This window comes from Chenopodium quinoa, unplaced genomic scaffold, assembly GCF_001683475.1.
Source record: "Chenopodium quinoa cultivar QQ74 unplaced genomic scaffold, ASM168347v1, whole genome shotgun sequence".
In the NCBI taxonomy this organism is placed as follows: Eukaryota; Viridiplantae; Streptophyta; class Magnoliopsida; order Caryophyllales; family Amaranthaceae; genus Chenopodium; species Chenopodium quinoa.
The window spans coordinates 12,045,248-12,072,296 of record NW_018742204.1 but is presented as its reverse complement, the minus strand read 5'-3'; the positions used below and the strand labels follow the sequence as shown (position 1 = coordinate 12,072,296).

The window sequence follows — 27,049 nt, the reverse complement described above, 5'->3', positions numbered from 1 at the left end:
AATCGGTTACTTTCAGAGACGTGTGCTCGACGGTGCAAGATACGCGTTTCTTAACTCTTTTATCTGTTTAACTAATGCTAGTTTTGCAGGTATCGGCGTTACAAGAATGACTTAAGATCGCAGAATGTTCTGAATCATTCTCCGTCCCTATCGATACTTTGACTTTTGTTTTCGAAACTTGTGTTTCTCCAAACTCAGTCAAAGTGGGGGCTTCTGTAGACACCCATTTGTGTCTCCCCAAAACCAAACCCAGTGATGAGTGCCTTTCACGTCGAATCATAATCGAATGAAGTGAAAGTGTGGAAAGTCTAGTGTTGCGGATAGTTTTAATTTCTTTACTTTTCTTTCTGTTTTTGAAAACTTATTTTAAGAAAACAACCAATCCAGTTTGGTTGGTCCATAATACGGGTCCAATAGTAGTGTGGTTGGATGGGACTTGACAAGACCTTTCCAACGATATATTATAAGCCCAATTCCGATGAATATTGATGAAGTTATGGCCAATTTACTAAACTGGGTCCGGTTTGAGCCTTATATGCGGCCCAATGATCTAGGGGAGGGCCTAATATGATTTATCATTCCTAATGCAATTAGGAATGGTTTTAGTTTTCTTGATTCTTCTAGAAGGTTCTTTTCATTCCTAATTCAATTAGCATTGATAAATTGACTTTTGTTGACTTTTCAGAGTTTTAATTAAAATCAAATAGCGTTTTTGAGGAAAATATACAATTTTATCCTCCTGTACGGCAAAATTTATCTGATTTGAGAAAGTGCGTCAAAAACAGGCCTGGCGCCTGTCCAGGCATTGGTGCTTGGAGCTAGGCCTGGCGCCAGCCATTGGCGCCTGGCGCTAGCGTTGGTGCCTGGCGCCAGTTAGCCAGGGTTGGCGCCAGCTCTATTTCAGTTGCGCCAATACTCTGCTTTGTTAATTTTATCTTTTTGGCTGATTTCTCTATAAATAACGACGTAAAAACTCCATTTTGAGGGACCTACAATCAGTTTTCAATTCTCTCTCATTCTCTTTAATCGTTCGCTAATTCTCATCAAGATTTCTTTAATCATTCTTCCATCTCTCTCTTTCCCTTTTTTCTAAATCTTGCTTTTACATACAAAATTCCGCATTCATTAGATCTAGAAACACCTAGCCATATTCGAAGTTGCCTTCGCCTAGACGTGAAAGGTTTAATTTCTTAGGGTTTGGTCCCAAATCTCTATTTCAATTATTTAATTTAATTGTTTGTTTATTATTTTCCTTGAAGTTACTAACGTGTGTATTTTGTTATTAGAAAGAGGTACGAGGCATCAAACAAGTGCTTTAATGGTTTTAATTGATATTATGATGTAGAAATCATGTTTATATTGTTATTATGATATTCCTAGTATCATGTTTAGGGAAAAGTTTATAATATCAAATATGCTTATTATGATTCCTGCGATGCTTCGTATGTTCTTCCTAATATTAATGATTGTTAGTATTATGTTAGGGTTAAAGATTTGATTTTTATGTCTTAGTAACATGCTAGGCTTTGTAATTAATCTTGTTAGTATCATGCCTAGGATCTTGCTATTATTATGCTTTAATCACTAGTGGAAAAATCCTCATCCGTAACGGGCAAAAAGGGGCCATCCGTAACGGGCAGCGTCCGTTACGTATGTGGCCGTTACGGATGGCCATTGTTATTCGTAACGGGCACTGTCCGTTACGAATAATGAGTTATTCGTAACGGACATTTGAAATGTCCGTTACGAATAACTCATTATTCGTAACTGACATTTCAGATGTCCGTTACGAATAAATCATTATTCGTAACGGGCATTTTAAATGTTAGTTATGAATAAGGGGTTATTCGTAACGGACATCTGAAATGTCAGTTACGAATAAATTTTTTTTGTATTAAAATAAGTCCTTATTCGTAACGGGCACATAAAACACCCGTTACGAATAAGTAATTATTCGTAACTGACATCTTAAATGTCCGTTAAGAATAGAGTTTTATTGTATATAATTTAACACTTATTTGTAACGGGCAACAAAAGTGCCCGTTACGAATAACTGGTTATTTGTAAATGACAATTTTGCTGCCCGTTACAAATAATTATTAAATTAAATTTTCATTTTATTTAATTTCGACAGCATGTATTTATATATAATTAATATATATTAATTAAAACCTGTTATAATATACCTGTTCCTGTAAATAAGCAATTATACCGAACAATCTTTTGTAAAAATTAATACGACGTAATATAAAAACTGAAGTAGTAACACATTACAAATAAAAACTTGTATAAATTTATCCAACATATACAACAACACTAAAAATATTACGTTGTTCTACCTAAGCTAATAGTTAAGCATTCAATAAATATTTACTTCTAAAGTATTGCGCCCATTGTTCTCGAACCACATTCAACTCGTCAACATCATACGGGGTGGTCCTTGGACAAAAATCCTATTGAAAAAAAAAACATATGAAAGAGGTTAAAAAATAAAAACAATCCATAATAAAAACAATCATTAGAATAAATGTGATGAACCAAATTATAGAAATAAAACTCATAATATAGAAACAAAACACATAACATCCTTAATTGACTTATATTTTGATTTCTATGAGTTGAAATCAATAAAAAGTTAACATTTACTCACTTTTGGGAGCGTATAACATCCTTAACACAATGTAACACATAACATCCTTAATATCTTATTTTTTTGGTTTCTATGAATTGAAATCAATGAAAATTGACCACTATCTCACTCTTAGGAGCGTATAGAGCCAAAAACGCTTCACAATTGCCTAAGGGACTTCTACCTTTCCCATATTTCAAGTATTTGTTCAACAATATAACACATAACATCCTTAATTACCTTATATTTTGGTTTCTATGAATTGAAATCAATGAAAATTGACCATTTACTCACTTTTAGGAGCGTATAGAGCCAAAAAGGCTTCAAAATTGCCTAAGGGACTACTACCTTTCCCATCTTTCATGTATTGGTGAATTAACACAATATAACACTAAACATCCTTAATTACCTTATATTTTGGTTTCTATGAATTGAAATCAATGAAAATTGACCATTATCTCACTCTTGGGAGCGTATAGAGCCAAAAACGCTTCAAAATTGCCTAAGGGACTTCTACCTTTCCCATCTTTCAAGTATTTGTTCAAATTAACACAATAAAACACATAACATCCTTAATTACCTTATATTTTGGTTTTTATGAATTGAAATCAATGAAAATTGACCACTATCTCACTCTTGGGAGCATATAGAGCCAAAAACGCTTCAAAATTGTCTAAGGGACTTCTACCTTTCCCATCTTTCAAGTATTTGTTCAAATTAACACAATATAATACTAAACATCCTTAATTAAATTATATTTTGGTTTCTATGAATTGAAATCAATGAAAATTGACCATTTACTCACTTTTAGGCGCGTATAGAGCCAAAAAGGCTTCAAAATTGCCTAAGGGACTTCTACCTTTCCTATCTTTCATGTATTGGTTCAAATTAACACAATATAACATTAAACATCCTTAATTACCTTATATTTTGGTTTTTATGAATTGAAATCAATAACAATTGACCATTATCTTACTCTTGGGAGCGTATAGAGCTAAAAAGATTTCAAAATTTGCAAAAAAAAAAACTACTAACCTCTTCTAAGACACCTTTGCACTCCAAGTGAGAAGTAACAATCTCATACATGTATCTCATAATGTAGTAGCCACATTCAAAGCCTCCTTGTTTTTGAGCACACTAGTATATATAACAAATAGTTAAAAATTTCGTTTTCAAAGTGAACAATGTATAACAATATGGGGTGAGTAGTGTATTTACCTCCATTTGTATGAATTTCAATTTTTGCCTTTGTGATTTCAATTCACTCCCTGTGAGATTCGCCCGATATACTTTATAAGCCCTACAAAAATAATATATATTCTAACACTTAGAACAAAATAATCTACAACACCACATACAAAAATGATATAGAAACTAGGGCATAATTTCAAGGTTGTGGCTCACGTCATCATAATCTCAGCAATTTTCAATTTTCAGGGATTTTCTTTAGCTAGCTTCATAGAGTCAAACTCATAAGCTAAACCTAATTGTAGATCAACCACCACAAGAACCCAATGACCACTACATCATTTAAGAGAAAAACACAAGTTAGAGTATTGGAAAATTGGTGAAAAACATATCATTTATATGATTAAGTTTAGTGGCAATATAAAAACATATTTCGAACCTTGCGACATATGGAGCCACGATGAATTTGCAACGTTTACCCGTCTTTCTTACTTCATGCAAAAATGTATTCTTCACATATGTATAAGTTTCAAGGTAATCATTCTCAATTGAAGATTCAGAAATGAGTTGAGGACAAAAGAATGTGATCTCAGTCCTGTTGAAAAGGTCGATGAAGTTGTCTACTAAATACCTACATGATAAAGACATAGAAAACAAAAAATTCAGCATTATAGCATTAAAAATATTACTATAGTGAATATAAGAACCAAAGTAAAGGAAGATTAAGTAACCTACATGATATAAACATGAATCAATGAAACATTAGCCCACGATCCTCTTAGAAATTCACGTACATCGGTAGCAGTTACCCAAATATGTTTGTCGCTATCAAAATTAAACATTGAGGCCTTTAAAAGTACCGATGTTGTATCATACTTTGCATCATCAGAATTCATTAACCAATACAACAACTCACACCCCTCGACAAAAGTATCGACAATTTCATCTTCAAGTGGTAGGAATTTTGTGGGTTTGATGGTAGATTGCCTTGATTTCACACCACAACTATCGTCCCCTTCTTTGCTTTGGCGAGATCTATGCTTCTTTTTGGGCGATGTTGAAACCTTTACAAATAGGTAAATATTAGTCTAGATAAAGTATACAAAAATGATGGGATTTAATGTTAATAGTAGGAGAATATACCTCTTCTTCAAAAAAAAACCATGTCTATGGGCCATAGTACAAAGGAAGACTTGGCTTTTCCCAACTTAGTCACACCATCGGGAGACGGTACCGGTATATCGAGGAGGGCACAGTCGGGATAAAGGTTGTCCACACTAACCCTGTAATGATCAGGTAACATCTTCAGGTTGTGCGTAACTTCACCGGTAACAGGATATACCGTTCCATCTGCCACAACCACTAAATATTGATTGTACTCATCTTTCAATGCTAGGCGACATTTAGTGGCTACCTACATATTACAAAAAACTCGATCAATATTATACATGTTAACCATGTAAAGTCATATCTTTAGTATTAGTTAAAGACATATACCTCTATTACACGAGGGCTTTGTGTTGCCTCCATGTTCGTAATCACTTGCATTCCTTGAAATGCCTCCACGTCACCGGTCATCTGTGGTAGTAAATTGGCGAGATAAGCTTTCACCTCCATTGCCACCCGTTGTTCCAACCTCTCTTCAATCCTCTCTTGAAGCTTCTCTTCAACCTTTTCTTCTAGCCTCGCCTCAAATTCTTGAGTTAAGGTAGCTTTCATTGATTCTAACTCTTCTAATGAGCATCCACCTTGGCCGGATGATTTACCCTTTTTGTATCCCTTCCCAAATACTTGTGTGTGACTAACTCCAACCCCACACCTTCCTAGTGCTTTTACATGCCCGCAGTGATCCCTTTTTCCTAAAGCCTTGTCGAGGGCATCCATACCAATAACATCACTTGAATTGTTTCCTTCATCATTCTTTTGCAAGTTTTCCAACTATTAAAAAAAAAACATATATAAGATATGGCAGAACAAGAACCTGAATTGAAAAAAAATGATATCCATAAATAGACTTGTAGCCTACAGCATATATAAAAACATATATAATCATTCTTGTGTGATTAAAGAATGCAATAACCTCCTAATCCAAAATTTTGATTGCAACAGTAGGTTGAATGTACATCAACCGAAATCAAAGCACACCTAATATAGGATGAAACTGAAATTTCAGAACTGGTCAGAACTGAAATTTCAGAACTGATCAGAACTGAAATTTCAGAACAGATCGGAACTGAAATTTCAGAACTGGTCGGAATTGATCGGAACTGAAATTTCAGAACTGATTGGAACTGAAATTTCAGAACTGATCGGAACTGAAATTTCAGTGATCGGAACTGATCAGAACTGAAATTTCAGAACTGATCGGAACTGAAATTTCAGAACTGATCGAAAGTCATCGGAACTGAAATTTCAGAACTGATAGGAAGTGATCAGAACTGAAATTTCAGAACTCATCGGAACTGAAATTTCAGAACTGATCAGAACAGAAATATCAGAACTGATCGGAACTGAAATTTCAGAACTGATCGGAATTGAGACAAACAATAGTGCATAATGGATAATATTAATCAACTTGAAGACAAGGTAATAATTGCAGAACTAAAAGAGACAGCAATTTTAAAGCTGCAGAACTTCTCCCTAAAGCCATATAGTAGCAGTGCAGCACACATGAAAGCCATAACCAAACACACCTTAACATTTCCAAAAACAAAAATTGAAGGCAGAAACATAAGATCAAATTTAATTTTTAATCTCGTGACGGTACTAGGAAACAACGTATAGCAACTAAATTACACAAACACCTGGTCATGAACCTGCCCACATGCAATATGGAGTGCCTCAATATTTGGCTCTACCAATTATTCGTTGGTGCTGAATGTAATACATATTTACAAATTTCTTAGTCACTTAAACCACTATTAATTAATGGCACATTGTATTAATGCAGCGCATCTTCCAGAATTGTGAAGAAAAAAAAAATGCTAGTGGAGCTAACACCTCAAGAAACTTGCATGAGGCACATTACAGGATACAACTCATGATCAAGCATCGTGGTTTGGTTACTAGTAGGATTCCAGCAGTCAAAGTATTAACCTAAAATCTTCGTAGTTTGTACAATGCTAACAATGATACAAGACCACAAAGTCTTTGAAGGAAATTTATAACAAACCCCAACACTCTACTATATACTTAGCTAACAATAAGTTCTTGTGAAGGATACATCATAAAAGGCTAAAACATAAAAGTTTGAATAATGGTACATTCCGATCTACTACTAATAAAAAAATTGATCATATTAAAAGTGAGTTCATCAAATATTAGCGGTACTTAAAGGACTTAGAAATACATGATATTTTACACTGCTCTTGCAAACAACCACTGCCAAATCCAAGCTTCACTCGTATGTGCAATTTCTTATCGATCATGACTAAAAGCATTTCTTTCATCTCTCAAAGTCCTACCTCAAAAGAACATTCACATTGACTTTGTTCATATCCAACAAATGTAGGTAAAGAGAATTTCGAAATTCCAAGAGCATATTCACACTACCCTTCATGAATTTTGTTCATAGGTGGAACACTCTAAATACTGACAAGAACTGAAATTTCAGAACTGATCGGAATTGATCGGAACTGAAATTTCAGAACTGATTGGAACTGAAATTTCAGAACTGATCGGAACTGAAATATCAGAACTAATCGGAACTGAAATTTCAGAACTGATCGAAAGTCATCGGAACTGAAATTTCAAAACTGATCGGAAGTGATCAGAACTGAAATTTCAGAACTGATCGGAACTGAAATTTCAGAACTGATCAGAACTGAAATTTCAGAACTGATCGCAACTGAAATTTCAGAACTGATCGGAACTGAAATTTCAGAACTGATCGGAACTGAAATTTCAGTGATCGGAACTGATCAGAACTGAAATTTCAGAACTGATCAGAGCTGAAATTTCAGAACTGATCAAAACTGATCAGAACTGAAATTTCAGAACTGATCGGAACTGAAATTTCAGAAGAGCTTATGACATGATTGCTGGACTTGATTATTTGCACAAAGACAGATACTTACCACTACTACGACATGCTGAGCCACATTCAGATTAGGGACAGAGAGGAACATAGGGAAAACAGAGAATATAGTAGAAGTAAGTAATCAAATAAGGAGAAACAAAGAAGAAGAGTGCAAACAAGAGCCAGGACAGAAAGTACTTTGATTGCATAAAGAAGAGCAAGAAACAATGAATGCATGTCTGTGCTGCAAATTTGATTGTATCAACCTACTTTAGTCGATTCTTATGATTTCAATCACTATTCTAAGGCAACTAATTGAGATGGTGAAGGGGTCACAACGGTCACAGCACAACTAATCAGAACTGAAATTTCAGAACTGATCGGAACTGTTCAGAACTGATCATAACTGAAATTTCAGAAGTGATCAGAACTGATCGGAACTGATCAGAACTGAAATTTCAGAATTGATCGGAACTAATCAGAACTGATCAGAACTGACATTTCAGAAATGATCGGAACTGAAATTTCAGAACTGATCGGAACTGATCAGAATTGTAATTTCAGAACTGATCGGAACTGATCAGAACTGATCGGGACTGATTAGAACTGATCGGAAAAGGCCTCAACTTTAGCAAATCCCATTAAACAACGCAGGAAGCAGGAAATGAGCAATAAACAGAAAAGGCCTCCCATTAAACAATGCAAGAAATGAGCAATAAACAGAAAAGGCCTGATCACTTATCAGCTCAAAAGTATAAACAAGTAACTAAAAAAAAAACTATACTTGGTTACTTAGAACAACACTTACAATAGCATTGGCTATTTGCTGGGTTTCGGTATTCTTCGGGTCTATAGCCCACGATCCATCTGCATTACGAGTTTGACGGGCCAAAATCCAATAAAGAGACCGATTTCTAAGCTTTTCACTCATTACACAGCTTGTTGTGGACTCTGTGGTGCTTGAGGTTGAAGATTCTGCTGGAATTCTATTGGTCTTACTCCAATCAACTCGAGCCCTCTCATAACTCTTGGAGCCTAGATGGTGGCGATGCTTATTATTCTTTGCATTTTCCTTGCCTTTTTCACTCAGAGCCTATTACAAAATGGAAAGCTATTGTAAGTAGTATTGTAGTTGAAATAAAGTATATATGTGAAAAATACTTTCATAATATCTTACACACCTTAAATTCATCTGTATTGCAATATGTCTCAAACTCTTTCCATTGCTCTTCTGTGATGTAACCTTCATAAAGCTCCCAGGGCTTAATGTTTGCACTTGGTGAGTCAGGCGGAGGTGCAGTTCTCTTAGTAATGAATCGTGAAACTAACCAAGACTTGTGCTTCCTAAATCTAGCACCAACAGCTTCGTGGAACTTCTTCTCTTTACTACCCTTGGGATCATCAATGTGGAACTTCCGCTACAAAATTAGAGAATGTTAATATTCATAATTAATTATAAGTATCGTTAAATTTAGAGCAATAAACCATATTTATATCGTAATTACCTTACTCTCCTCCCACAAGTTTTGCTTTTGAACTTTATCATACTTCGGATATCCCTTCACATTAATGTTAACTCTTTGAGCACAATTACCAATTTGCTTCCCATAAGCAGATTCCCACTTTCCAATAGACATGTCAAACTCATCAAATTCGAGGAACACGGGTGTAATTGTTTGGACTGATTTGGACGGGCCTCGTCCCTTTTTTGTAGAAGATTTTACTTGGGAAGTGGAGGCATCCATGTCACCAGATTTGTTCCTGTCCATCATGATCATCTCTGTTTTCTTCCATTGTAGTATGCCTACACCTACACAAAGAATGAAATTAACAAGAATAGAATCAAAATCATAATAATAAAATCATATTAATGTAAATACTATACAATAAAGAAATTAATGATTTAGATATATACCAATTTAATAAATTCAATATTAATTGCAAAAAAATACTATTGTTAAAGGAATACAATAACACAAACCTTGGTTGTAGGTATAGGAACCACTAACCCTTCCTCACGATCATACTCTACATCACCAACAATATCTTCCCCTTCTTGTAGAGGTTGCACTCCCATTGTTATAGGCGGGATGTCATCAAATTGGTCATACTCTTCTTCATCCACAACATCTTCCACACCCACAATTTTTCTCTTGCCTTCAACTACAACACGCCATTGCGGATCTATATTATCCTTGATGTAGAATACTTGTTTCGATTGTGAGGCTAATACAAAAGGCTCTTCACCATCAGTATAACGACTAGAGTCAACCAAGGTGAATCCAAATAACTCATCGATTTTCATACCACGACGGTTATCAGCCCATGTGCAACGAAATAAAGGAATTGTGAAATCAACATAATCCAACTCCCAGATTTCTTGAATGACACCGTAATATGCCTGTGTAGCTTCAAATGGCCTTGTATCCCTAGAACTTGAGTATTCAGTAGAAGATGCAACCATGACAACACCACTATTTTGTTGCACACTTTTTTCATCTTGACGACAAGTGGCAAAAGTAAATCCATTGATATCGTAACTCTCATAAATATACACAAGTGGTTGTGGACCTCGTGAAAGCCACTTGATCGTTTCAGAAAAATTCTCATCTCTACTCAATTCAAGCTTCACTTGGCCTTCAAACCACTCAACAAAGTGGCGATTATGCTCCTACATCAACGCATAGGAGCTGATCCTGGGATTGTGAATTTCAACTCATGAAGATGTTTTTCAATATATGGATGAACTGCAGATAGGTTTTGTAGCACAAATCGGTGGGCTTTCTTATATCGATCAAGTGGAGGCTTAACCAATTTCCAACCTACTGTACCCTTTCCTTGAAGTCTTCCCTCGTGACGAGAAGTCGGAATCCCAATTTCTTTAGCCTTAGCTAAAAACACTAGTTCCCTGCTTCCTCTGCTATGAACCCTTTCACGATGCTCCCTTCAGGATTTGCTCTGTCTTTGCTCTGTTCTTTGTTCTTTGCCTTATCTGCCAAAGTACCCATTGGCCTCTCATAAGGGTACATCCAACGCATAAATACAGGACCGCACTCCTTTATCTCACGAGGCAAGTGCATAACAAGGTGAGTCATTATGTCAAAAAAGGAAGGAGGAAAATACATCTCGAATTTGCATAATGTTTCAACAATATCATATTCCATATCGTCGAGTGTTTTTGGATCTATCACCTTACTGCAAATTGCATTGAAAAACAAGCAAAGCTTCACAATAGCATGCCTAACATGTTTTGGCAAAAGGCCTCGGAGTGCAATTGGCATGAACACTTGCATCATCACATGACAATCATAGGACTTCATACCAACAACTTTCTTATCAGTAGTAGAAACAAAACGCCTTAAGTTCGACGAATACCCTGTCGGCACCTTGATTCCTTTCAAACACTCACAAAAGATCCTTTTTTCTTCTCTAGACAATGTATAACACGCATGGGGCAAAAATGCTTTTTTCGTTGCTTCATTTTCCTCAGCCCATAACTTAGGTCGAATTTTGGCTTCCTTCATGTCTCTACGCACATTAACACCATCCTTTGTCTTTCATTTGATATTCAAAAAAGTCCCAATTAGTGCCTCACAAACATTTTTTTCAATATGCATAACATCAAGACAATGTCGAACCGACAAGTGCTTCCAATAAGGCAGATCCCACGACTTAGACACTTTTTTCCACAACACACCCTTCTTCGATATCTCTCTGTGCATCTTACCGAAGATTGTCTTAACATTTTTAATTTTCTCATACACTTCGATTCCTGTCAATGGCTCACGACTCACTCCCCTCTCAACATGCCCGTCGAATTGTTGTCTCATCTTCCTGTATGGGTGATTTCGACGAAGTGATCGTCTGGTATGCATGTACACATTCTTCCCCCAATGCTTCAAGCGTGTAATTTGCATGTCATCCTCACAAATAGGGCATGGTTTTTGTCCTCTGACTTTGTACCTTGACAAATTTCCATATGCAGGAAAGTCAATAATAGTACAAAACACCATGGCTCTTAATCTGAAATTTGTACCCGAAAGAGCATCAAATGTCACAACACCTTCATCCCACAACAATTTCAAATCGTCAATAAGGGGCTCCAAATAAACATCTATCTCATGGCCAGGTTGTTTAGGACATGGGATTAGAAGTGATAACATGATGTACTTGCGCTTCATGCACAACCAAGGAGGTATATTGTATATTGACAGAAGAACAGGCCATGTACTATGTTGACTACTAAGGGTGCTAAATGGATTCATCCCATCCGTACTTAATGCCAGTCTTATGTTCCTCGGCTCCTTCTCGAATTCTAGAAATGTCTTGTCAATGTGTTTCCATTGCAACGAATCAGCTGGGTGTCTGATCAACCCATCCTTCTTCCTCTCATTTTCATGCCAAACCAACTTCTTTGCTTCATCCTTAATTGAGAACAGGCGCTTCAACCTTGGTATTATAGGAAGATACCATACTACCTTAGCTGGTGGCCACTTCAAGGGATCCTTATTTAAGCCCTCTCGCTTGTATCGTGACACACCACACTTTGGGCAAGCATCCAATTTTGCATTCTCCTTTCGATATAGCACACAATCATTAGGACATGCATGGATCTTGGTGTACTCTAAACCCAATGGACACATCAACTTCTTTGCATAGTAAGTCGACTTAAGAATGTCATTTCCTTCTGGAAACATATCAGAGAGAGTTTCCAACAACAAAGTGAAACTAGTGTTGGTCCACCCGCTCTTCGCTTTCAAGTTATATAAAGTTAAAATCCCAGAAAGCTTGGAATACTTAGAACAACCAGGATACAACGGTGTCTCAACTGCTTTCGACACATTCTCATATATATGAGAATCTTCATTAACATGATCGCCTAATCCGTCTATCATCTCTTCTATCCTGTCTTCCTCAACATCATCATTAAAACCCACTTCATTATCGTCAAAACCATTCGGCTCTCTCTCATCAGCTTCATTGTCGTTAATAGAAGAATTATCCGCGGGAGGAAATTTTTCGCCATGCCAATACCAAATACTGTAGTTTGGCATAAACCCACGAATAATCAAATGGTCCTCTATTTTCTTAATGTCTTTCCACCTCTTCACATTGTTACAATCACGACAAGAGCAGAAAATAGGTCTTGCTTTGGTTAGCCTTTGTTCAACAAGTGTACTCCATTGGTGTTGCACTGCGATTCTACAGAACTCTTTGACCCCGGCTAAGTATTCAGGTGTGGTTCGAGAACCACTATACATCCAACGACGGTCCATTTCTAAAAATGTATGATTAAAACCCAAGAAACAAATTATATTCAACATCACATATCAACACATTCCAAATGCATGATTCCAAAGGTCCTTATCGCTCCAACCTAACCCATCCTTGGAAGTGTATTCACACTAGCAAATGGTTGACCATTTTTCGGCCTTAAGGAAATTTCGGCAGCATTTCCCTATGGTTCTCAAAGTACACGATGTAATTAATTTCTTAATTACATATGTACCCCGAGAACACATTAGGGAATGCTAACACAAAATTACCTTTACTTCCGAAAAACAAGCAACCATTTGCATCCTAAGTGAGAATACAATTCCAAGAACAGTCCCAAACAGGGACTATTCAAGATTTACTCCTAATGAGTAAATCTTGAACGGGTATCTAAGCATATGAAAATATAATGCATAATAAATATTAACACATTTGAATTGGCAGAAAATTGGAAGAAAATTAAACAAAAATCATAAGAAAGAAACTCTCAATGCAATGTACTAATTAAACAAAAAAAAACAAGCTACAAAACAATTAATTACTCATACCAAATTGTCAGATTTAAGCCGCATCAAATCACCATCTTGAAATGAGGACGGAGTTGCTTTAATAGAGTTGAGGGAGCTAAGGACCGAGCTGCTCCTGAAACATCATATTCAAGTCACTCCCATTTCCCACCAAAATCAAAATATCAAATTAAATAGAAGTAAGTTTCCATTTCCAAACAAATGGCCAGGAATATCACTGTAGTAAGACTTTTAAACTTAGGGTCAGATAACAATTTTGTAAAGGATTTTATTTTGATAACATTCAAAAGTTATTTGAAATATGAACTTTTAAACTTTTGTTCCTCTTATAGTGATTAAAAGAGTTAATATTTTCTCCATTAAATTTTGTGTTCAACGGATGTTTAAGAATACATATAATAATACATATATAGAGAGAGGGAAGTTCTATCAAGAGCTACCCCTCACTCTCGGATGTTTAACGATATTAATGTATGTATATCATATCAAATAATTATTGGGTAACTTTTAATCAATTTTAGAGTAACGTTAAATTGAACAACTAACATTATAATGTAAGACATGAGATAAGTTTTATGTTGATAATACAAATACCTTTTCATCGTATTGTGATTGGTTTTTTTACTCATTTTAAGGGATTAACCTTATTGATAAACTATATAGTGAGATAGTTTCATGAGAAATGAGTAATTTAAATATCATAATAAGTAACAACTTATTATTATTATTATTTTATTGACAAAAAGATACTATCACAGAAATGGGGGAATGAGTATCGAACCCCCAACCACTTGAGGGCATCCCTCAATCTCTTATGTCCTCTATTTGTTCATTTCAATGTGGAAGTGAAAAGACTGAAAACATGGATAACCATAGGTTGACTACTTGAGCTACAAGCAAACTTAAATCTATACTAATTTTGCCAGTTGTATTGTACTAGTCAAATAAGCCAACCTTCCATATAAAACTATAAACATGCAATCTAGTGAATCTACATTACATTCCTAATTTAAAATCATTTGAATAAACAAAATAATTAGCAATTTTATAAAGAAAATCCCTCCTTAGATGCCAAATCTTTTGCAAGACATATTCAAAAAAATACCAGTACATTTCAACCTCACTTTAGACAATCCACCAAACAGTCAAAAATAATGCACGTAGAAGTTCCTAGTGCAGGGAGAAGTATTGCATTATTTTAACTAATGGTATTCCATTCAAGTGATAAGTGGTATTAAAAATGACTTAGTCATCTAGCTTTAGCAAAGAAAAACTATATATCTTGGGTAAGACTGTAGGAGACAACAAGACCGAAACACAAGTGCAGAGAGAGACCAATGCCGCAATTTAATTAGAGCACAAAATATACAACTACCTCTTGATCAAAGCGAGAATCTTTTTGTGCCCAGTGGTAATCACATCCAAAGCTTATCATGCGCAGGGCAACTGCAAATATACGGATTCACGATGTAAGGGGGGATCCAGAAAGATAGTAATAATTTGGGGAAAAAATCAATCAATTAATTCATACTTAGCTCAAAATTCAAAGGCTTTTAAACTAAAACATAATAAAACCCAAAACAAATGGAAAACAGTAAAATCAATCAATTAATTTGGGGAAAAAAAATAAAACCTATAATTAAGTAATTGCAATTAAGCAAACTGAAACAAGGGTTACGAAATTGGGGGAGGAGAGAGAAAGAGTACGATTTAATGGAGAACTATGAGCGCTACAATGGAGAACTCAGACAGCGCTTCAATGGAGAACTCAAACAGCGCTTCAATGGAGAACTCGGAGTGCGCTTCAATAATGGAGAACTCGGAGTGCGCTTCAATAATGGAGAACTCGGAGTGCACTTCAATGGAGGAGAAGAGTGAGAATGAGAGGAGCAAAAGATTGAACTGAGCTTGGAGCTCCTTCAATGGAGTTGAGGGAGGTGAGGACGACGACCTTGCGCGCGGGAGCTGCTTTAATATTGGAGAGAGAAAGAGGAAATTTTTTTACAGAGGGAGTGAGAAAGGGGAAAGTAAAAATTTAGGGCTTACTTTAAAACCTTATTCGTAACAGACACCCCATGTTAGTTACAAATAACAAGGTCAAAATTCTGTTGACTTTTCTATTTGTAACGGGCAATATTTGTTGGTTACGATTAGTTAGTTAATTGTAACGGGCAGAATAATGCCTGTTACAAATAACAACTTATTCGTAACGGGCACCAATCTGTCCGTTACGAATAACCCTTTTCCTGCCCAATTCACAACTTTTTTGTAACGGACATTGAATTTGCCCGTTACGAATGACTTAATTGTAACGGAAAATCATATGTCCATTACGAATAGCTTGTTAAAAATAAGATTTTTTCCACTAGTGAATATTAACATGAACATGAATATGATTATAATTGTTATAATTTATGATGATTATGAATAATAATATTATTATTATTATTATTATTATTATTATTATTATTATTTTGATGATGATTATTTTATTTATGACGATAATATTATTATTATTATTATAACTATTATTCATGATATTTATTATTTATTATGTTGCTTGATTATTTATTGTTTGATCACACCTTTTATGCATGTTTAAAGGGAATTGGTACTTGTAATCACGCTTAATAAGATAATTGATAATCTTGGTTAGGGTTAATTGTGAATATAATTCAAGTGATCGCCAATAATAGTTTTGTTTGTGCATTAATATTCAACCAACATAGATAAACAGGTTTAGGGTTAATCCAATTGATTGCATGTTAGTCAGAAAGCGCACATGAATACAATCAGAATAAAGTAGAGGCCTATTATAAGGGCAGGTTCAATCTCTTTTAGGTTGGATTTGTACCATCATCCCCGAAACCTTATTTGGTTCTAGACCTTTATGGAGTTGATGATCTCTTGGATCGTTAAGGGGTGCAACCTTCACCCTGTGAATGGTTTACAAGTTCCTAAAGCTTGTTGGCGACTCTTTTACTCTATCTTTTTCCTTTTGGATGCCACCGTACTTTAGTGTATGATCACAGTGGGGTTCGAGCTAGGGGTTAACGCTTGAAATTATTCCCTACAATTAACGCTTGAAATTATTCCCTACAACTGTCATGCTTGATGTGATGCTTGTTTTGATGTTGTGCTATGGTGGAAGCAATTATGCAGCCTATGGTTCTATTCTAAACATGTGTTTGAGTGATTTTGGTTCCTGAAGTCTCACTTAGTTTTCATTAATCAAACATGACCATCAACATTTCGTAATTCCTAACACATAAAACATCATATATTTCACAAAAAAATCAGACATAAGAATCATAAACAAAAATCAATATTGACCCTAACGAGGACCCTAATGATGATTTCTAACCTATAATCTATACAAAAATCATAGTACTCCTAATCTAAGAGAGTACTACTTACCTCCACAATGCTAGCCTAGTGAACTCCATAAGCATTAGCAGCATCAGCAGTCAGGACAGCTGTATGAAATCGATAAAGCCAAAAAAAAAGGAAATATTGAAATTAGAAATCCCAAATGACTTGGAGGAAAGACCCTGAACCAATATTAATGATGACAGAAAAGTGAAAATAATTTGAAAATTGATAAAACAGAATAGGGGGAAAAAATGCTACCAATGCCAAACTTTTCAACGATCTTATTGAGCTGCTCACTGGACTATGGTCCAGAAAAACACTGTCCATCACTGGACAATCAAACCCTTGTACAACATTCTCCAAACTATTAAAATCCAGCCCATAGTGTCGCACTAATTCGCTGACGGCCGCATGTAAAACTGTCCTCCGCTGATCTTCAGGTGTTGGGCCACTACTTGCTATGGAGCGGGGTCTGGACCGTGCCCTACTACGGGACCTACTAGCACTGACTTCACCACTTGCCCCAAAGTCGGCAGGGGCCTTAGGCACTTTGGGGACAGGGTCTCGTCGGTATATGGAAGTAATCTTCCTGTCCTCATTGGTTGGAGTATCACCCTGCCAAGAACAAAAGATATATGAGTATACAAACAAAACATTACAGCAACAAAGGCTACAAACAAAAACATAACCAAACAAAACAAACCCCACCCAACAACCATCTAACTTAATAAGTTTACAGCCCACTGTCGATGCGAAGTGCTGGTCGTTCGAGGCATCACACCTACAACACGAGCTAAACACAGGTCTTTGACATGTTGTACGACAGCATCAGGCGTAATACACGTGGATCATTAGATTGCGGCTAAGTTATGTAATTACATCACCTATAAATCTATGGGTTCTTCTCCTTCTTGGTTCCTAAAAACTTTTTGTGATTAAAGAGTTAATTAACTAATTAACTACGCTTTATTACGATGATATTAACACTCTTTTAATATACAGGAGTAATGTAGAACTTATTAGTGTATAAGTGACTGATTAGACCTTACATAAGATGGACTTTCCTTGTTTTCAAATGTATAATAAAATTTTATTAGGAAAAGCATGGCTAATCACTTTTTTGGGTGGGGGAATGAGATAGTGGCATAAGACAGAGTGTAGGTATTGAGTCAACGCTCTATATTAGATAAAGCTCCCACCCAACATGCTCATCCTCATATATAAGGTGGCAAGAGAGCAAGAATTTTATTCATATTATTCATTTAAAAATTGAATAATCGAATGAAGTGAAAGTGTGGAAAGTTTAGTGTTGCGGATACTTTTAATTTCTTTTCTCTTCTCTCTGTTTTTGAAAAATTATTTTAAAAAAAACAGCCGATCCAGTTTGGTTGGTCCATGATATGGGTCCAATAGTAGTGTAGTTGTATGGGGCTTGACAAGAGCTTTCCAACAATATATTATAAATCCAATTCCGATTAATATTGAGGAAGTTATGGCCAATTTACTAAACTAGGCCCGGTTTGAGCCTTATATGCGGCCCAATGATCTAGGGGAGGGCCTAATATGGATTTATCATTCCTAATGCAATTAGGAATGGTTTTAGTCTTCTAGATTCTTCTAGAAGGTTCTTTTCATTCCTATTTAGATTAACATTGATAAATTGACTTTTGTTGACTTTTCAGGGTTTTAATTAAAATTAAAGAGCATTTTTGAGGGAAATACGATTTTATCCTCCTATACGGCAATTTTTATCTAATTTTAAGAAAACGCGTGATTTTCTGAATCAGCGCCAAACGCCAGCTGTAGCGCCTGGCGCCAACATTGGCGCCTGGCGCTAGTATTGGCGTCTGGCGCCAATGGCCAGCGTTGGCGCCAAACTTGTTTCATGTGCGCTAGACTCTATTTTGATAATTTATTTTTTTGGGCTGATTTTCTTTATAAATAACGTCGTAAAAACTCCGTTTTCGATAACCAATTACAACCGTTTTCATCTATAATCATTCACCAACTCTCATCAAGATTTTCTTGATTACTGTCTCTCTCTCTTTTCTAAACTAGCTTCTCTCAAATATAAAAATTTCGCATTCATTAGATTTAGATACACCTAAACATATTCGAAGTTGCCTTCGCCCTAGACGTGAAAAAAAGAGGTACGAGGCATCCAAGTAAGTGATTTAATTGTTTAATTGATATTATCATGCTTAGATTGTTATTATGATTCCTAGTATCATGTTTAGGGTGAATTTAATATCAAATATGATTAAAAGTATGATGCTTCCTTTGTTCTTCCTAATGTTTATAATTGTTAGTATCAGGTTAGGGTTAAAGGTTTGATTTTTATATGCTTAGTGACATGCTAGGGTTTGTTATTAATCTTGTTAGTATCATGCCTAGGATCTTGCTATTATTATGCTTTAACATGATTATGCTTATAATTATTATTATGATTATTTTAATTATGGTTATTCTTATGATTTTGATTATTATGATTATAATTATGATTATTATTATTATTTTGCTTGATTATATTTATTGTTATTGCTTGATCACACCTTTTTATGCATGTTTAAAGGGAATTGGTACTTGTAATCACGCTTAATAATATAATTAATAATCTTTTTTAGGGTTAATTTGATTACAATTCAAGTGATCGCCAATAATAGTTTTATCTGTGCATTAAATTCAATCAATATAGATAAACAGGTTTAGGGTAAACCTATTGATTGCATGTTAGTCAGAAAGCGCACATAAATACGATCAGAATAAAGTAGAGGCCTATTATTAGGGCATGTTCAATCTGTTGGGGTTTGGTGAGTCCGACTCACCGCGGAAACAAACCCAAAAACAAGACCGCACTCGCAATAAATAAAACCATAAACATAATTAAATTAATCACAAGATTAAGATAAGCTAATTACCTTTGACGCGTGCTTCGCTCCAAAATGAGCTCTTACTTGAAAGCTTCAATTCCCGCTCACACGGAGACCTCCAACGAAGTCCACCCGCACCAACAAAACCGACTAGGTCCAATGTCTTGGGGTTAGCAAGACCCGACTAATAAAACCCGAGTAATTATATTGAGTTCAAAGGTTTTCACTAATTGTGATGCCTTTTTCAACTCTTACTCAAGCATCATTCCCAATGCCCATACTTGGGTATTTATAGGAAATGATGGGAGTATCATTTACTCTCCCATCAATGTGGGATAGTATGATTTTTCCATTTTATTTTAAAGCTAAAATAAAATTAATAATCAAGCTAGTAATAAATCAACAAGTGGCAAGCTCATGTGAGTGGTTAGGTGAGGACCACTAGGAGAAGGGGGGGACCAAACTTGCTCCCCACTCCCTCTCCCGTAACCGGCCACCTCACTTCACACACACTCAAGGACCACAAGCCACATGGCACCCACCCTTGGGCACCAAGGCAGCCAAGGTGGGCTGCCATGTGCTGCTGTCCGTGGCAGCCACGCCCAGCAATCCCAGCAGGCCTAGCACTCGCATGCGGGCTGCCAGGCGCTGCTGGCCAGCAAGCCCAGCATGCTTGTGCGGGCTGCTGCTGGCCTTGTGCCTTGGCCAGCGCTGCTAGGCAGCAAGCAATGGCCTAGCCATGCTGCTGCTAGCTGTGGCGAGCTGGCGGGCCTAGCGTGCTAGCTGCTGCAGCTTGTTGCGGCATGGCTTGCTAGCCATTGCGCGCACAAGGCTGTGCCTAGCATGCTAGCACGCACTAGGCAGCGCCTAGCCTTGCGATACTAGCATGGGTGCGCTAGCACGCACCAGCCAGCCTAGGCTCGGCTTGGTGCGCATGCTAGCCACCATGCTAGGCCATATGCCCTTAGCACTCAGTTTTCTTGGGCATTCCGATGCTAGGGGTATTTTGGTCTTTTGTTGATTTATTACTATTTCTCGTCTCGTCTTTCACTATTTTTCGACTCGACTTCCGACGCTCGGTTTCGACGCTCTAAGCTCGAATTTCCGATGTCTAAATAAATATTACTCGGGCGACTCATTAATTCCTTCCGAATTAATTTGTCGTTTCGGTTTGTTGAATGCTTGGGTGTGACCCGAAGGGTTCAGTCAAGATTAAGCTGTAATATTAATTATTTATTAATATTACTGATCGGAAGCGACCTCCACCCAGGCATTCCGATCACTTGACCTCACTGAATATATTAGCTTTCTAATAATTCTGAACCCACTAACGGAATAGTACACTTATTCGAAGGACACCATTCCTTTCAATCTCCCACTTGTCCTTCCGGACAAGTGCGCATTTTGTGTACAGCCTTTTTCCTATGTCGCTTAATGTCTCTTCATGAACTATAAGGTAAGATTTATTTTGTCATCCTTATTACGTCTAGAAGTGTTTCCCGATTACGAGTCCGACTGTCAATAAACAGATGATTTCTAAAATCCATCCGAGCACGGCCATGCATTTTACAGTCTCGCTCTACGAGAGGCCTTGTATACAACAAAGACATCTTCCCTATTTTAGTAGGGGGACATTCCCAGTCTTGTAATGTAGCTCCTCTTACTGAGAGGACCTAGTCGCCCGAGTGTTGCCGTTATAATCACCTATTACGACAGACGTTTGACAACATCAAAGCGAACTAGTACTCAAACAAGAGAAGTCACAATACTCATGGTCGAGGAAATAGGTTCCGATAGCCATAATGAGAAGTATACTTATGACAAATTTTTTAATTTCTTACAGTATTCTCATAGGTCGATCCAGTATGGTTCTAAACCAATACCTATGCAAATGATTTATGACAATCATGTCCTTGTAGCACATGAAACGGTGCTATAAATCAAACTACACACTAATCTCAATCGGTCATTAATCGTCCATCGTTTAAATGACCTTGATTAGGGATAATTTTCGATTATAATATTCAATGTTCACTTAATAGGTGTTTCCTTACCAAGACTGGTCTTGATACCCTATTTTGAATATTCTCATAATCGAATGGACTCATTATTTAATCCTAAACCACAATTAAATAACATAACGGAGTAATAAAATATTGCATGAAATTTTATATTACTCCAAAACTTGAATGGTTTTCCTTAGCGTCTTACATTAATTTTTTCTCAAAATTAACTAAAACTCTAAACAAGGAAATCAAAGCCAGTCTCCTACATTCTTGATTCCCATTGCCTCAATGTGCTTGTTGTGCTTCACTTGAGGCAAAGGTTTAGTAAGTGGATCGGCTACATTGTCATCCATTCCAACTTTGCAAATTCTGATTTCACCCTCTGATTTCCATTCTCGAATCATGTGAAATCGCCGCTTGACATGTTTGACCTTCTGATGTTCCCTAGGCTCTCTGGCCTGAGCAATAGCTCCATTGTTGTCACAATACAGGGCTATTGGACCCTTTATAGAGGGTACAACATCAAGTTCACCAACGAACTTACGAATCCAAACAGCCTCCTTAGCTGCTTCAGCAGCTGCTAAGTATTCGGCTTCAGTTGTAGAATCTGCAGTTGTACTCTGCTTTGCGCTCTTCCAACTAAACGCCCCTCCATTTAGACAGAACACATATCCAGATTGCAATTTGAAATCATCTCTGTCTGTCTGGAAGCTTGCGTCGGTATAACCTTCCACAACTAAATCCTTTGTACCACCATACACCAGGAATTTATCCTTGTTCCTTTTCAGGTACTTTGGGATATTTTTGGCCGCAGTCCAATGCGCCTCTCCTAGGTCTGATTGGTAACGACTCGTAGCACTCAAGGCATACGATACATCTGGCCTAATACATATCATGGCATACATGATCGATCCAATAAGCGAAGCATATGGAATCCGATTCATTCTTACCCACTCATCAAGTGTCTGTGGACACTGCTTCTTGCTTAGGGTTATCCCATGTGACATTGGCAGGTGACCTCTCTTGGCCTCCTCCATGCCAAATCGAGCAAGTACCTTATCAATATAAGTACTCTGACTCAATCTAATCATCCTTTTTGATCTATCCCTATAGATCTTGATGCCTAGTATGTATTGAGCCTCTCCCAAGTCTTTCATTGAGAAGCACTTTCCAAGCCAGGCCTTTATAGACTCTAACAACGGAATGCTGTTTCCAATGAGCAATATGTCATCGACATATAAGACTAGGAAGGCGATGTCACTCCCACTAACCTTCTTGTAAACACAAGATTCATCTGGATTCTTGATAAAACCAAACTTACTGATGGCTTCATCGAATCGCAGATTCCAACTTCTTCTTGCTTGCTTTAGTCCATAAATGGACTTCTTAAGCTTACAAACTTTCCTAGCATTGTTTTGGTCGACAAAACCTTCAGGCTGTGTCATATACACAGTTTCTTCCAAATAACCATTAAGGAAGGCGGTTTTGACGTCCATCTGCCATATTTCATAATTGTAATGTGCAGCAATCGCTAGGAGGATCCGAACGGATTTAAGCATTGCGACTGGTGAAAAGGTTTCATCGTAATCAATACCATGAACTTGTCTGTAACCTTTTGCCACCAATCTAGCTTTGTAAATGAATACATTTCCATCTTTGTCGGTTTTCAACTTGAAAATTCACTTACATCCGATAGGTGTATAACCTTCGGGTAAGTCAACCAAGTCCCAAACTTGATTTTCAAACATGGAATCCATTTCAGATCTCATGGCCTCTTGCCATTTAGCAGAGTCGGTGCTTGCCATCGCTTGCTTGTAGGTTGTCGGTTCATCTCCATCCATAATCAGGATGTCCTGATTCTCGGTTAATACTAAACCAAGATATCTATCAGGTTGAGATCTCGGCCTCTAAGACCTACGTAGGGTAATGGATTGAGCATTTGCATTGTTGGTTCGACTTTGCACATTTTGATCATTTTGACCTGCGTCAACAGATGCTGTTTGAGCACTTTGACTGTCATTATGATTTTGTTTCTCATCCTCACGAACTTCGTCGAGTTCGATTTTCCTCCCACTTGTCATTTTGGAAAGGTGCTCCTTCTCCAAAAAGACACCATCGCGAGCAACAAACACTTTGTTCTCCGATTTCTTGTAGAAGTAATACCCTTTGGTTTCTTTTAGGTAGCCCACAAAGTAAACCTTGTCAGATTTGGGATGAAGTTTGTCATAAATCAATTTCTTGACATATGCTTCGCATCCCCATATCTTTAGAAAAGATAACCTGGGAGGTTTCTTCGTCCATAATTCATATGGAGTCTTTTCTACAGCTTTTGATGGAGCACGGTTCAGTGTTAGTGCCGCAGTTAGAAGTGCGTGTCTCCAGAAAGAGATAGGAAGATCACTAAGACCCATTGTTGATCGTACCATGTCTAACAAGGTTCGATTTCTCCTTTCGGATACTCTGTTCCATTGTGAAGTTCCTGGAGGTGTCAATTCTGAAAGTATACCCTTTTCTTTCAGATGGTCATCGAATTCTTGGCTCAAGTATTCACCACCTCGATCCGATCGAAGGGCTTTGATTTTCTTGCCAAGATGATTTTCAACTTCACTCTGAAATTCTTTGAACTTTTCAAATGATTCAGATTTATGCAACATGAGGTAGACATAGCCATATCTACTATAGTCGTGTGTGAAAGTGATGAAATATCGATGTCCATTTCTTGTGGTTGAGCTCATTGGTCCACATACATCGGTATGTATAAGACCCAATAAGTCACTTGCCCTTTCTCCCAACTTGGAGAATGGCTGTTTAATAATCATCTTGCCTAATAGACATCCCTCGCAATTCTCAAACGATTCTAAATAGAAAGAGTCAAGAACACCTTCTTGTAGAAGTTTCTTGATGCGTTTGATGTTGATGTGGCCAAGACGACAATGCCACAAGTAAGTCTGATTTGACTCTATGGTCTTAGCTCTTTTGGTATCATTATAAACAATTTGTCCAAAGACACAAACGTGTCATTCCATAAATATAAACAAGATGATATATCTTGTGATCAAGTTCAAAATGACGTCCAACGCCACAAGATCAAAATATGGTAGATAAAACTAAACAAGTTTTAAATCTAGACAAAATATGAGATTACAAGCTTTCTTTGAAAGATTATCTTCTTCTTCCACTTGTGTACTCATATCCACTTGAAAAGCACCGCTCACTACTTTGTTCCTGAAACAGGAGCATATAGTGAGCCAATTTTCCAGTATCTAATACCTTATAAATGGCTTATGTTCAAGTGTAAAGATGATACCTGAGATTGAGGTTACTTTTCTTTTTGCCTCATCTTCTAGATACATGCTACATTTTCTTTTGTAGTGTCCGGGTCTACTACAATAGAAGCAGCGCATCTTAGCTTTGTTCTTGAACTCCTTCTTCTTTGGTCTCAGAGCAACCTTAACCTTCTTGCAAGAATAGGTTTTCTGGAGCTCTTGAACAACTTCCATCAAGGACAGTTTGTTCCGCTTGGCCGTAAGTCGCATCTTTAATGCAACATACCCCGAATGGAGTGAGCTTAGTAGCATGAGAGCCGCTTGCTCATCATCCACTAGTTTGCCAATTAGCTCCAGATGGGTGAATACCCTTGTCATGTTGAGCACATGAGCTTGAAGTGGCATCCCGGGTCTAAGTCTTGCATTATAGACCTTAGTCCATACTTCTTGTCTCTCTTTCATGAGACACCCATCTTGTGGTGGCTTGATCCTCATGTTCGAGAGTGACCTAGTCACATCTTCCACAAGTCCATCATAGTTGCCTCTAGTACTTTTGGTGACTCTCAAATTGACTACATCTTCTAGAGCTTTGAGCATCATGTCCGGAAAATAGTTGGAGAACTTCCCCTTCCATTGTACCGGGATGGAGTTTGCCATGAGTCTGGAAACTCTTTTACAATCCACACTCCATACCTCATGTGCCTCATCACTCATAATCCCCTTTGAGTAGAAACTCAGGATTTGAGTGTCCAGAATGTGCTCTAGGTAGCAATTTCGGAGGGTCTTTCGGAGTTCCTCTTCCCATTCCTTAAAGTTTACCAAGTTCAGAGAAATTGATAACTTTTCGGGCAATTCCGGGAGCATAAGGTCATTGACATTAGTTGAAGACATGATTCTACAATTGAAATAATTTGAAATAAAAAACCATTCATTATACTTGAATAAGATTGAATTCATGTATTTTAATCAAACTTATTTAAAACGTCTTATTCACACATTAAAGATTATCACCATTTTAGGTGAGAATAAGTCGATTCCAAGATCCAAAGAAACAAAGAGTGGTTAAGCATGCTTTGGCTTGTCTTAAAACTCAATCTCCTAAGGTAAGCAACGCTTTGCTAATGGATCCAAGCCACTCTTGGTTGAATAAATCGTCGCATCCAATGCTCTCTAAACAATTTATTCACTTTGCCACGACATGTTAGGACTCCATCACTCATATCGTTGAGTATAACCAAAACCACCTTGCATACCCGGTATGCCTTACGTTCCTTGGAGAAGTAGTGATGCCTCGCTTTGGCGTAGCCCACCACTACCCTCGTTCGGTTGGTAAGTGTGTTTTGGAATGGCAAGTTTTACTCAATAATTTAGGGACCTAGGGTTTCTATGTTGGTTGATTTAAGTGAACTTAATTAATCATCTCAACATTCGAAATCCTAAACATGCATCTAACATATAATTCATATATATATAAACATAAATATATATGGAAAACATAAATAGAGATGCATTTGGCAACTAGCATGACCCCTTGAGATCTTCAAGTCTTCAAAAGGTCTTCATTTGCAACTTCATGGCTTTGTCTTCTAAGAACCCCGTCTTCAAGACTTGACCAAAATATTACAATTGCTAGTATCTACGATTAGGACTAATCTAAATATTAAGGTACAAAAATACTCAACGGTTCGCAAACCGTATTTAGATTTACAAACATACATCACGGATCACAGTCCGTATTTTCTATCCTAATCGGGCCCCACTAGTTGCCATTTCATAAAACCTGTGAGAGAATTTACATTCCATTCATCCATTCACTATCTGTGAAAGGCCCATGCATTTTACAACGATAAACAAGTAACAATGCAAAAAACGCGCGAGAACTAGTAACTAATCTAGGTG

At 37.0% G+C, this 27,049-nt stretch overlaps 2 protein-coding genes across 3 annotated transcripts; both read right to left on the bottom strand.

Annotated features, from left to right (window-relative positions):
* Positions 1-2,226: 2,226 nt before the first annotated feature.
* On the bottom strand, positions 2,227-15,709 carry LOC110718634. 2 transcript variants are annotated; one of them, XM_021897517.1, is made up of 14 exons: positions 15,344-15,709; positions 15,012-15,082; positions 13,658-13,751; positions 9,341-9,645; positions 9,017-9,253; positions 8,644-8,928; positions 5,315-5,755; positions 4,961-5,231; positions 4,553-4,881; positions 4,257-4,448; positions 4,034-4,150; positions 3,848-3,929; positions 3,665-3,766; positions 2,227-2,453 (listed from the first exon to the last, which is right to left on the bottom strand). In XM_021897517.1, exons 4-8 carry the CDS (start codon positions 9,611-9,613, stop codon positions 4,968-4,970), a joined length of 1,500 nt encoding a protein of 499 aa, XP_021753209.1. In that variant the 5' UTR covers positions 9,614-9,645; positions 13,658-13,751; positions 15,012-15,082; positions 15,344-15,709; the 3' UTR covers positions 2,227-2,453; positions 3,665-3,766; positions 3,848-3,929; positions 4,034-4,150; positions 4,257-4,448; positions 4,553-4,881; positions 4,961-4,967. The 2 variants fall into 2 exon arrangements, with proteins under 2 accessions (XP_021753209.1, XP_021753216.1); XM_021897524.1 differs by lacking the exons at positions 13,658-13,751; positions 15,012-15,082; positions 15,344-15,709 and adding an exon at positions 9,817-9,907.
* LOC110726638 lies at positions 11,393-13,111 on the bottom strand. Its single transcript, XM_021906136.1, has one exon. The coding sequence runs from the start codon at positions 13,109-13,111 to the stop codon at positions 11,393-11,395; it is 1,719 nt and encodes a 572-aa protein (XP_021761828.1).
* Positions 15,710-27,049: the final 11,340 nt, after the last annotated feature.

Coding starts and splice junctions, on each gene's coding strand:
- LOC110718634 (XM_021897517.1), bottom strand. CDS start 9,613: ATGATCATGATGGACAGGAACAAATCTGGTGACATGGATGCCTCCACT. Junction 9,254..9,340: donor ACTTGTGGGAGGAGAGTAAG/GTAATTACGATA, acceptor CTAATTTTGTAG/CGGAAGTTCCACATTGATGA. Junction 5,756..8,643: donor AGCAAATAGCCAATGCTATT/GTAAGTGTTGTT, acceptor TTTTTTTAATAG/TTGGAAAACTTGCAAAAGAA.
- LOC110726638 (XM_021906136.1), bottom strand. CDS start 13,111: ATGGACCGTCGTTGGATGTATAGTGGTTCTCGAACCACACCTGAATAC.